At 49.8% G+C, this 12,011-nt stretch overlaps 2 protein-coding genes across 4 annotated transcripts in view; one reads left to right on the top strand and one right to left on the bottom strand.

Annotated features, from left to right (window-relative positions):
- The first annotated feature begins 1,381 nt into the window (after window positions 1-1,381).
- LHFPL5 (LHFPL tetraspan subfamily member 5) lies at window positions 1,382-3,726 on the top strand. Its single transcript, XM_026112033.2, has 4 exons — window positions 1,382-1,828; window positions 2,544-2,780; window positions 3,129-3,166; window positions 3,499-3,726. The coding sequence occupies exons 1-3, from the start codon at window positions 1,417-1,419 to the stop codon at window positions 3,143-3,145; spliced, it is 666 nt and encodes a 221-aa protein (XP_025967818.2). The 5' UTR covers window positions 1,382-1,416; the 3' UTR covers window positions 3,146-3,166; window positions 3,499-3,726.
- Window positions 3,727-4,548: 822 nt separating this feature from the next.
- Window positions 4,549-12,011, bottom strand: part of SRPK1 (SRSF protein kinase 1) — a 28,026-nt gene continuing 20,563 nt past the window's right edge. For 2 of the 3 annotated variants that reach the window (XM_064498181.1, XM_064498182.1), the window contains exons 12-16: window positions 11,441-11,541; window positions 10,411-10,518; window positions 8,990-9,059; window positions 8,294-8,386; window positions 4,549-7,079 (exon numbers count right to left, since the gene is read on the bottom strand). In XM_064498181.1, the coding sequence (XP_064354251.1) occupies window positions 6,895-7,079; window positions 8,294-8,386; window positions 8,990-9,059; window positions 10,411-10,518; window positions 11,441-11,541 (557 nt within the window). In that variant the 3' untranslated portion in view covers window positions 4,549-6,894. The remainder of the gene's footprint in view (window positions 7,080-8,293; window positions 8,387-8,989; window positions 9,060-10,410; window positions 10,519-11,440; window positions 11,542-12,011) is intronic. The other variant, XR_010385284.1, reaches the window with a different exon arrangement.

Here is a 12,011-nt window from a genome sequence, read left to right as displayed (position 1 = left end):
CGGGCTCGGCGGGGTCACCCGATAAAACGGCTCTGGGAACGGCGCAGCTTTCGCGCTGCGCTCGGCAATGATTAACGCCTCAGCCCGTTTGCAGCTCCCGCCGGCGTGGCCCGGGGCGAGCGCTGCCAGGGCCCAGGCGCAGCCGGCTCCAGGGACCCCGTGCCAGGGGACTCCAGTTGCACCAGCTGATCCCCAGCACGGCAGAGCTGGGAGGGCAGAGGGGGCGGCCCAGGGTGCATGGTGGTCCCTGGGGCGCATCGTGCGGTGCATCCCGCAGGGCATCCTGAGGCGCATCCCATGGTGCGTCCCAGCCCGCATCCCAGGGCGCATCCCGGGGCACATCCCATGGTGCGTCCCAGCCCGCATCCCAGGGCGCATCCCGGGGCACATCCCATGGTGCATCCCGGGGCACAGCCTGTGGTACATCCCATGGTGCATCCTGCAGTGCATCCCGGAGCACATCCCACAGTGCATCCCATGGTGCATCCTGCAGTGCATCCCAGGGCACATCCCGCGGTGCATCCCAGCGTGCATCCCGGCGTGCATCCCACGGTGCATCCCAGAGGATGTGATGCCTCCCGAGGCACACAGCCCACCCTGGGTGCACAGTGGGGACACGCGACGCAGCCCGGGCGCGTGGCGGGGACCCATGGCCACCCAGGGGTGCAAAGCACAAGCGGGGGAGCAACCCAGGGTGCTTCCCGGGGGCACACGGCGGCAGTCCGCAGCACAGCCCGAGGCACATCCCAAGGTGCGCAGCGGGGGGCACGTGGCACACCCCATGGCCCAGGACCTATCCTGGGGTGCACAGCCCACCCCGGGGTGCAACGCTGGGGACACAGGCTGCACCCCGGGGCACACGGCTCACGGGGTCGGGGGCAACGGCACATCCCAGCGCACATTGTGGGGTGCACGGCGCATCCCAGGGCGCACGGCACGGCGCGGGGGGGGGGGGGGGTGGCCGGCGGCGCCTCCCGGTGCATCCCGGGGCGGGGGCACTTCCCGGGCGGGGGTACTCGGTGCATCCCGGTGCATCCCGGTGCATCCCGGGACGGAGGCGGGCGGCGCATCCCGGGGTCCCTCCCGGGGCGGGGGCTCCCGGTACATCCCGGTGCATCCCGGGACGGGGGCACTTCCCGGGGAGGGGTCGCTCCCGGGGCGGGGGCTCCCGGCGCATCCCGGCGCATCCCGGGGCGGGGTCGCTCCCGGGGCGGGGGCTCCCGGTGCATCCCGGGGCGCCTCCGGGCCCGGCGCTCGGCGCAGCCGGGGGCGGGCGGGCGGCGCGGCGCAGCTCGGCGCATCCCGCAGCGCCGCCGCCGCCGCTCGCCGGGGCCGGGGCCGGGGCCGGGGCCGGGGCCGGGGCCGGGGCCGGGGCCGGGGCGGCGGGGGGGGGCCGCGGCGGGGCCCGGGGGGGCCATGCCCAAGCTGCTGCCGGCGCAGGAGGCCGCGCGGATTTATCACACCAACTACGTGCGCAACGCGCGGGCCATGGGGGTGCTGTGGGCCCTCTTCACCCTCTGCTTCTCCATCCTCATGGTGGTGACCTTCATCCAGCCCTACTGGATCGGCGACAGCATCGACACGCCGCAGGCCGGCTACTTCGGCCTCTTCTCCTACTGCATCGGCAACGCGCTCACCGGCGAGCTCATCTGCAAGGGCAGCCCGCTCGACTTCGGCACCATCCCCTCCAGTGCCTTCAAAACCGCCATGTTCTTCGTGGGCATCTCCACCTTCCTCATCGTCGGCTCCATCCTCTGCTTCAGCCTCTTCTTCTTCTGCAACGCCGCCACCGTCTACAAGGTCTGCGCCTGGATGCAGCTGGCGGCAGGTGAGCGGGGCCGGGGGGGCGAGGAGATGCCGCGGGTGGGGGGAATGAGCCCCCCGGGGCCGAGGGGTCCCGCCTGCGCTGCGGGGGGGCAGAGCCGAAACAGGCCCCCCCGGGGCAGCGGTATGGGCAGTGGAGCCAGGCCGCACGGATCACATTCTCCGGCCGCCTGCCCGGAGCGGACACCCGAGACGCCCCGGCGAGCACCGCCGAAACCCAACCCGGCCCTCGGCCGCGGCCCGGACGGTGCCTGGGGGCCCCGGCGGCCGGAGCTGGGGCGTCGCGCCGGCTCCCGGCGGAGGAGGCGAGCTCGGGGCAGGATTTAGATAAGAGGCTTGGGAGCAGCTCAGCCGCCCTCCGCGGGCGGCGGATCTCCGGCCGTGCCGGGGGCCGTGCAGCCGCATCCCGCACGGAGATGGACGAGGAAAACCATGGCAAGGGGCTCGAGCCTGCAGACCTGCCTGGTTTTGCTTGGAGAACATCTCGGCCCGCTGCGGGTCTCGCTTCAATAACTAAAGGGCTCTGGGGGGAGATGGGGCGCGCCGACCTCCCCCTCTGCGAGCGGAGGCCTCGCGTGCGGCACACGGCCCCCGCCGAAAGGCTCTGGTTTTGGTGGCAAAGCAGCTATTGCAAAGCTCTTGTCCTTGCAAAGCGGCTCGGGCGGGCAGGACGGAGCAGCCCCCACCCGCAGCCGCCCGTCTCCCTCCCTCGCCCGCAGCCACCGGCCTCATGATCGGCTGCCTCATCTACCCCGACGGCTGGGACTCGGCCGAGGTGAAGCGCATGTGCGGGGACAAGACGGACAAGTACACGCTGGGCGCCTGCACGGTGCGCTGGGCGTACATCCTCTGCATCATCGGCATCCTCGACGCCCTCATCCTCTCCTTCCTGGCCTTCGTGCTGGGCAACCGGCAGGACAACCTCCTCCCGTCGGATTTTAAAGTGGAAAATAAAGGTAAATGGGGCTAGGGCCGAGTACAGATCCCCTGGGAAGGCCACGCATTGGCTCCCGGCTCGCTAACCTGCAGGGAAGGCGTGCGGCCAGGGATGCAGCAGCCCCCCATCAAACATCACATTTCCCGACATTCAGCATTTGAGGCGTTAAAAACAGCTCAATATTAAAATACTTCATCTTTTCTTCCTGCATTTTTCCCCCTATGGCATGAGCAAAAAGCAGAGCACGGCTGTGTGTGCATGCTGGGGCTTTTCCCCGCTCCTTGAGACCCAGCCAGGAAACACGCCTGCACCTTCCCTGTTACCTTCCCACGGCCCGTTAACACCGCGATTATCGTTTGTTTTACAGAGGAAGGCAATGAGTGACCGATAGCGCCGATCGCCGCAGTAAGTGAGGTCCGCAGAACCGATTCTAACACTTCTCCCGCGTGTCTGTGCTACCAGTGGTGCGTTTTGAGGATGGCGGGGGGGTGACAAGTACGGTGATGCTGGTGCCGTATTCGCATCGGGTTTAGCTGTAGGTAGACGGGAAATCTGTGCTTTTGCCTCCTGGCAGCAGGAAAGCAGAAGTTCCTGCTGAGTGACCAAAAAAAGCTTAAAAGCTGCGGTCCTGCCCCGCTCGACAGTGGGTCACCTGCTTCTCTCCCCAGGGACACCTAGAGCCCTTCCTCGGTCACCTCCGAGGAACTTAACCTTTTTCTTTAAACTGACTTTTGCAGGAGCGTTAAGTTTATCAGCGCGTGTGGGTTTGCTGCAGCTGCTCTGTTCCCATGAGGGACCGTTTTCCGCTCCCCTTCTCCGGTGGGAAAAGCCCAACTGAACCGGACGCAGGTCGGAGAGTCCATCAGCAATGCTGGGGACGGGGCAGGGAAAGGGGTGCAGTTTGCTTCTTCTCGGGGTTTGTATACCTTCTTTCCAGGAAATTCCTTCTGAATAAAAAAAGGAAAAAGAAAGAAATTCTGTTTTCGATTTGATGCTGATGATCGTGGGGCTGGGGAAATCCTGCACCGGGTCCCAGGGAGGCCCTATGATCTTGCACATGTTTGGGGGGAAAAAAAAAAAAAAAAGAGAAAAACCCCCCCATGATTCAGCCTCTCTCACATCACCTTTCAAAAATCCACGTGAACGGAGAAAATGCTACTTAACCAGCATCAGCTAGCAGCCACCTGCATTACCCTGCAAGGAAAGCGCTACCACAACTCCGTTTACCTCCCACTCTGGGCAACAGTAAATGAAACATCACCCCTCAAGCAGGGCACTTTTCTGGCAAAAAGCCGCTGGCCCCAGCACACCAGGGAACAGCACTTTCCAACCACAGCAGATGGTGAGTGTCAGCATCAGCTCGCTGCACACGGGAACCTGCTGCTAATCTGGTTCAGCCATCGCTGCACGTCGCATCGGACACCCGCCTGCCGCAGGCTCCAGCCCAGGCCGCGCGTTCTGGGGTGTTTTGTTAAGACTTCATGCTAGTGAAGACAGCGGAAAGGAGTTGGGGTGGGGGAAAACATTTTAGAATGGTAAATTCCAGCAGTTATCCTGATATTTACTGCTTTTCCCCATTAAAAGTGGGGTCACAGTACCAGTAACAAAACCCTTATTTGTGCCATCTCCCTGGATCTGATTCTAGGGAAACAAAATTAAGTGCTATCAGACATGGAAAATTCACCAGCTCTGAAAGAACAGGTTTGCAGAGGGAACATAGGAGGAATACTAAATAATCTATTTATTGTACCGCTTTTACAAAGAAAAAAAAAGACAAAGCACCCAAGTAGAAAGAATAAAAATGTATTTTCCTTCAGGTTTTAGACTGACACAGCAAGTACAAATCCTTTAGTGTGAGCACTTTACGGCAATTTGGAAATTTAACAACCCCCAAGTGAACGAGCACAAGGTACAAGACTGAATCCTGACAGCTGATCCTGTGGGTCGTCAGCTCCCAAGCTGGCTCTAGCCTTGGCTATCTGGGTAAAAAAACGTCCTCCTCCAGTCAGGGTGGCAGAGGGCAGGGAAGGACGGGCAGAAGCTCTCGGCAAAGTGTGCAGACCTCTGCTAGAAACGATTCTCATCGGCCAGTTCGAAGTACGCAGGACTGGGTGAGCTTCCAAGACGGCAACCGAAGTTGTGTGCCCTGCCAATATATCTTCACAGTATTTAGACAGTAGGTACGCTAGAATCCAGTCCTGGCTGCAGTCCCTCTGTAACAGATATGGAAGCGACACTGAACTGGGAAAACTCCAGATGAAAGGGGAAAAAAGTCAAATCGGCATTTTAAAACTCTTTTGGTATGTTTCCTTCTTTTAATTTTAGCTTAGATGCATAGAGAACCTGACCTATCCCTAAAGGAGCATGCAGCATGAATTGCATTAATAAGCCGAATCAGGCACTGGACTGGAGAAATGCTTTTCAAGTGGATTAAAATGACATCAAGTTTCATGAATGAACAATCCTCATGAACCAGAGTTTCAAACACAAACAGAGAAGTGACACGCAACAGTCATCTCGGCTGCTTTGGCAACGTATCGCCTCAGAGCGCAGCTGCTTGGCCTCCAGGATGTTCCTGCAGTACTTCTGTCCTCTGAGAACTACCACGAATCCAAAGGCCCATTTGGTCCAGGGTGAGGAAGTGCCTCTGAAGTCTCAACACTGCCAAATCTTGCTTTAGAGTAGGATGCACTGAATCTGTAATAAGGATGGACAAGTCTAGAAGAAACCATCATAGAACTTGCAAAATACCACAATGATTCAACTTTTAATTAAAATTAACCCATTTACTTATTATATCCAACCCCCTCTGAGAAGTTTATACAGTAAATCAACAGAACATTTTATTTAGGGTATCTCTAGAAACAGCTTCTAATTCGGTATCTACATGGAAAAGTCAGTCAGTTCTCTCCCACCTATGTTAGCTCTCCTTGTGTTAATGCCCCAGAAACTGAAAGGCAATCCCAGTCTGGGAAGTTATTTCTGAAGGCCAGCACCTGAAGCAAGTTAACACAAAAGAAATTTTTCAGTTGGGCTTTCAAGTGTTGAGTTTCCAAGTCAAGGGCTATCGCGTGGCTGTGATACAGATGCTGCCACCCTTCATCTGGGAAAAAGTGAATGGTCAAAAAGTAAGAGCCAGAGTACACCGCATTAGTGAAAGCCAGGCTCTCACGGATGCAGCAACTGCCTCAAGCAAGGCAAAAAAGTGCCAGTAAGGGATAAAAAAGAAAAAACTTACAGCTCACTAAAACATTGGAAGAGTTGCCTGCAACAAGGCTACCTCTCTGCAGCCAAAGGGTGCTCCCATCTGCATGCTGAAGATTGTGCGTTTAGTCAGTTCCAGCTTTTGCTTATTTTCCTCGTCACCTTTTAGTCACAGGCTCAGGCATTTGAAATCACACAGTAAACGTTGCTGAATTTAGAAACTATTCTGACTATCTGGGCACAGGGAGGGGAAAAAGTAAAGGGGCAGGGGCACACTGGGGGAAGAAATAAATGATACTAAAACCTAAATTTAAATAGCTCATTTCAAAAGATTTAGGCAGCTAAAACTAAAGAAAAGTTACGTGACTGGAAAGGAAAGAACACAGCAGACACCTAGAAAATGATGGAGGATTTCAAGGTCTTTGCTCTACATGGAATTAACACCACCTCGGTGCCCTCTGTTACTTCTCACCCCATTGCCAGCTACTGGATAAACCGTGGGAAATTGACTCCTGAGTCAGTGAGATAAGGATGAGTTCAGATCTTCACGTCCCCCTCACAAACAAAGGACAGTTGAAATTTAGTTAAGGGAGCTATCTCAGCACAGATGAGCTCACATCTACCGCACATGCTGCGTAACAGTGAGGAGACTCAGGAAAAACTTCATATTCCAGTCAATTAGTCTTTGGCAAAGCCCTATCAAGGCAAAACACAGATGATGCCCACTGGCTGAGGAGAGTCCCCATTGAGTCACACAAGCAAACTCAGCAGAACACGTTAGATTTTATCTAAAATCTTGGAAGCCTTGAAGGAAGAACTTCACACTGAAAATGAACAAGGAAAAAAAATGGATTTGGGAAGGGGCAGCTGGGTGTGTGTATGCTATGTTGTAAACGAGAGTGTAGTGCTGTGGCATTGGGTTGAAGCCTCTAGGAGCTAAGCCAGGGGTGCCTGAGACACTCCGCTGCTGTAGCTCGTTTCTCCGGGATCAGCTCCAACATAGGTAATAAGAAGTCTGTGAATGCAGCTGCCTCATCTTGGGACCACTCGTATTTTTCCACCAGAACTTCGAAAAGGCCCCACGGCTTCAGTTTGGTGATGTGCTTCAGATCACCTGAAAACCAAGACAGATGCGTTGAGTGCAAATCATAGCGGCAGAGGGGCTGACCGAAACAGGCCAAGCAGCTAGCATGACCGGCTGAGTCCAGAAACTGAGTATTTTAGCACAGGAAAGGCAAAGGCAAAAGGTGTGGGGAGTGCTGAAGGAAGAAGTGAGACTAAAACCTAGGTTTAAGTAGCTCATTTCAAAACATTTAAGCAGCTAAAACTGAAGAAAAGTTCTGTGACTGGAAAGCAAAGAACATAGGAGACACCCAGAAAATGCTGAAGGATTTCAAGGTCTTTACTCTACATGGAACCAACACCACAGCTTGGGACAGTATAGTTTAGAAACAATTCAGATCACTTTCCTATCTGCTTTTGCAGGCCATTTTAGAAATGTAGTCCTTGAAGGCTCCCTTCTCCCTCCTGCTATTTCTGATCTAATACCAGCATATATTAACTTTATTAATCACTAATTATACAGGCTGACATGACAGGCATACACTGTTTTGTAGACTTTGGAATATGTGCAGCATTGTTTGAGGAAGTGATACACTACTACGAAAAAGAAGGTTGGCTATTTTTAGTATTAAACTAGGTGAAAAATTTGTTCTTGAGTCTTCATACATTTCTGGTGTACTTAGGGTTTTAAGATTAGCAACATGGCAAAATGTGTCGGGTTTCCTGTTTAGGGCAGAAGGTCTCTGTGCTGAAAACCAGACTCTGGGTTTACCAGCCTGAACGGAGAAGACAGCTGTCTGCCACGTACAGGGCCTCTTCCCTTAGACTAGGTCAGAGGGCCTGCAACAGCAGTTATCTTTATAATCTGAAGCAACGTGGCTCAGGATGCAAGGTACCATTTAAGTGACTGTCACACTAGAAATAGAACAAAGCTGTCTAGAGAAGACTTCAGACAAGTAAACACCTCTAGTTGACAAAGCTCAGCTATCTGAAGCAGTCTCAAATCTGAGGAGCTACTTACAGAACTGTTCTTCAACCTGTCGCATTTGATCTACACCAAGATGTCAAGTATGGGGATGTAGTATATTTTTAGCAGAAAAGAATACCTTACATTTAGTTGCAGCTTTGCTAAAAAAGCCTTTCATAAAACAGAGGGAAGATTTAAAAGATACGTCTTTGTTGAGATTATTTTTAATTGGTATTTTTAGAAAGGCACTCTTGTGTATGGGGTGGGGGCAAGGTGACATTTGCTTTGTTTCCTTTTACCTTTTTTGGTGAAAAACTCCTTGGAATATTTTCCTGCCAAAATGAGCTTGCGAGGTATTTTCCCCAGAAGTTCTATGATCAATGCAATGTGATCTGTGTATTTTCAAAAGAAAAAGACAGTATGATACATCCATACAAGACATCCCCACCCCACATCCCAGTTTCCTCTTCTGGGATGTGAGGACAAAAGACACTTAATCTCCTTTGTAAATTACTTTGAGATCCACAAGTAAGATGAGTTATGCACAATATAGTTAAGCATCCCTTGCATCCCAGTGTGTTATTATAACCTAACCATAATCTCAGAGGTATCACTATGAGCTTTACAAGCATGGCTCAGATGCACTGGGAAGACAGAACCTGAAATCAGATTACAAAGGACAAGGAAAAAGATGACATATGGGGGTGTGTGTGAAGAGGTAAGGGCCATTTGCAGGAACTCAGTAGTCTCAGAAGCAAGATAGAGAGGACAGTGGTAAAAGGAGTGGTAAATACCAGAACAAGAACACGGACTCTTATTGCATGGTGTCTCACTGCAGAGCCTTAACCACAGTTGTTCTCTAACATCACTAATTTGGGTGAACATCTTTTTGCAAGGCACTTTTATATTGCAGACTTCTAAGAGAAGGTTCTCATTCTGAAGAAGCCTCCATTGCATCTCATGTCCCAAATTAAGAAGGAAAGACTTAAACGCACCTTCATCCCGTGAGTAGTCTTCTCCAGAATGAGGCTCAAACAGATAGTCTCCTGTTGCTAATTCAAAGGCCTAAATAAACAGAAAGCATATGTTATACCACTTTAATGCACTTGTACATTGCTAGAAGCACTGCAGGTTGATTCTGCATACCTCTGCATGCCAGAATCACAGCGGTGGGAAGACTAACCTGTAAAAACTCTAATACACCACTATCATCTTAACATGTTCAACTACTTCGTTGCATTTAAAAACTTCATAGACTCAGAACTGTGATGAATTCTGGATCATAGTAAAATGGAGAGTTCGTAATATATTAACTTTGTAATTGTACAAAATGAAGGCTTTTCACATGCTTAGCCCCTCTTCCCCCTCAACAGCATTTTGCAAAACTTGATATCATGTTCCAACTCTACAGATTTTTTTTTTAAACTACGGTTCTTTCCCTGCAAAGTTTCAGATGTTAAAAAGACATTTTTCAACACAGTTCATCTCAGACCATTCATTCTCAGATGTGAAAACACATTTTAAATGAGAAAAAAAAAATGTTTGCATTCATTTCTCAATTTACCACTCCTAAAGGGTAAATACATCATGGAATTTAAATCCTTTTATGTATTCACTTTTACTCAAAACAGTACCTATGACTTTCTGTATTCTTAATTTTCTTTGAGGACTGCTGTAGCCAAACTATGGAATTAGGCACTCAAGAGTCAGCGCTGCATGATTTTGACCATAAGTTCTGCAGAGACAACATGACCCTACTCCATTCTGTTTTTACCACATTCATCAAAATCACAGCTTGTTTCCCGAGACAGCAAAAACGAGTTCACTCAATATTTTCCAAGCTTAAAATAGAAAAACGAGCTGTAATTTGTAGAAGATACAGAAAGGGGACACCAAAGACACATGTAGTAACTGACTAGACTGTTTTTTTTTTTTTTTTTTTAAATCATCATATTCTACATTTGCTAGCTATTACGGGAACAGCTTCAGCCTCATCTCAGCATTACTCAGAGATTACAAAGTGATTCCAAACAAGGCAGAGGATGTATGAGACTAAAATATAAAATTATACTGAAGACATCTATGAAACAGTGGTTGATGCAGTGGAAAGACTCTTTACAAAAAAGACTTTCATCTTCAGAATTGCATATTTCTCTTGCTTTTCCATGAAGCACGATCTCAAAGTACAGCTATATTTGAAATATGGTGATAAAAGATGAAAGAAACACTGACTTCAGTATAGAAACATGGTATTCAGCAAGTCTAGAAGTTGGCTGAATATGTATTGGTGGTTTTGGGGTTCCCCCCCTGTTTTTGGCCAGACTCAGCTAGTAATTCTGTAGTCTGGAGCACACCTGAGTTTCCCAGAATGCCCTGCAGCACCACCTAAAAATCCTCCCGGGATGACACCACTCACCATACATGCTGTGCTCCAAATGTCAGCAGGGGTGTTATACCCCGATCCTATCAACACCTCCAAGGATCGGTATTGTCTTGTCTGGATGTCTTCAGTGAAGTGCTTGTGCTAAACAGAAGAAATGGTTTATTAAATGGTTAGAGAGCTTTTAAAGGACAAGAATCAATAACCTGGAAGGCCAGAGCAAGTCAGAGCTCATTCCCATTATGTTTCATCTGAACTTTACATCTCAAACAATACTTGTAGGAATATAAGGAAATATTTAAAGGCTCTACACAAGACACTTCCTTAAGGAAGAGAGTCCAGCAATTTAGATGAAAGCAAGCAATAACAGCCAAACAGGGAAGACTGTTTTAGAAGCTGTACTCTCTACTATCAGGTCACGATAGGTCAGGTAGATTCATCTACCTTAAAACAGATAAGCAACATCACTGCAAGAGACGGCACCTCACCAACTGCTGCAAGCCTAATACGGAATTTTGAGTTTGCATCAGTCTTTAAGATCTCAAGCATTTTGCCATTAAAAAGAGAAAAAGAAAGGAAGATTCTATTCTGCCTATTTGAAGTGACAAACATTTAAAAATAGTGCAGCACAGCCATCGGAGAATAAAGCTATTTATGAGTCTCTTTCATGTGCTTATGAATCCACTGAAACAGCTTGACAAGCTAATAAACTACAGAACTAGCACGTCAGAGCAACTGTTTTCAACTTTCTCCTTCTCCAGGGGAGCTACAGACCGTGCAGAAGTTTCATGAATACAGACTGGGGCAGATCATACAGGACACTGGCCAAAGGCCTCTTTCAAATAATCTGGTGACCAAAGAGGCACCCAGAACACAGGCTGAAATGCTATGTTAGAAGACCATTACTTACTTTGTTCTCCTCCTTTTTTCAACATAGTTTCAAATTATCACTACTTTTACAAGCAGGTATAAAATAGATTCTATTTTACAGATTCTTTTCAGTCTTGGCCTACTGGGAATGAATTAGCGGGTTTAAGCATGCAATGTGAAAAGATTTTAAACTTACCACCCAGCAGGCATTTCCTAGGTCAGCTATCTTCACTTTGAGCTTATCTGCATTCTTGGGCTCAAGGGGATTAAGAAGGAAATTCCCAGCAGTCGATTTTCCTAAAGGCAATACGCACAACAGCTGATTAAAGCTAAATGGGCAGTGTCACCATCTGTCATCCAAATCCTATAGCCCTCTCCCTACTCAGGCAGGATATTGCTTACTGGTCAGAACTTTCCCTTCCCTGAAGCTAGCTGTAAACAAACAAATAAACAAACATCCATCTGTGCAATTTGAGCAAAAGAGCTACCAACATTAAGACCCTCAAAGGTTGGTAAACACAGGAAAGAATTAGAATATTCTAGATAATATAACCAGCACAGAGACTTTGTGTTGCACAGTGGGAGAAGAGGCAAGTGTATGCAAGAGTGGTGCATAGCTTTAAAGAAAATGAGTTTGTCTATATTAAGGCAAGCTTTTTAAAAAAGGGTACTGCCAGAAGTGAAACAAGCCTCTGAACCCATAAGAAGTCTTCCTAAATCCTTGAAGGAGTAGAGTCCAAGTATGACAGCATCTTCTCACCGTAGCC

This window comes from Dromaius novaehollandiae, chromosome 27 (genome assembly GCF_036370855.1).
Source record: "Dromaius novaehollandiae isolate bDroNov1 chromosome 27, bDroNov1.hap1, whole genome shotgun sequence".
Classification (NCBI taxonomy): domain Eukaryota; kingdom Metazoa; phylum Chordata; class Aves; order Casuariiformes; family Dromaiidae; genus Dromaius; species Dromaius novaehollandiae.
The sequence above is the reverse complement of the archived record's forward strand: the minus strand, read 5'-3'. Positions and strand labels throughout refer to the sequence as shown.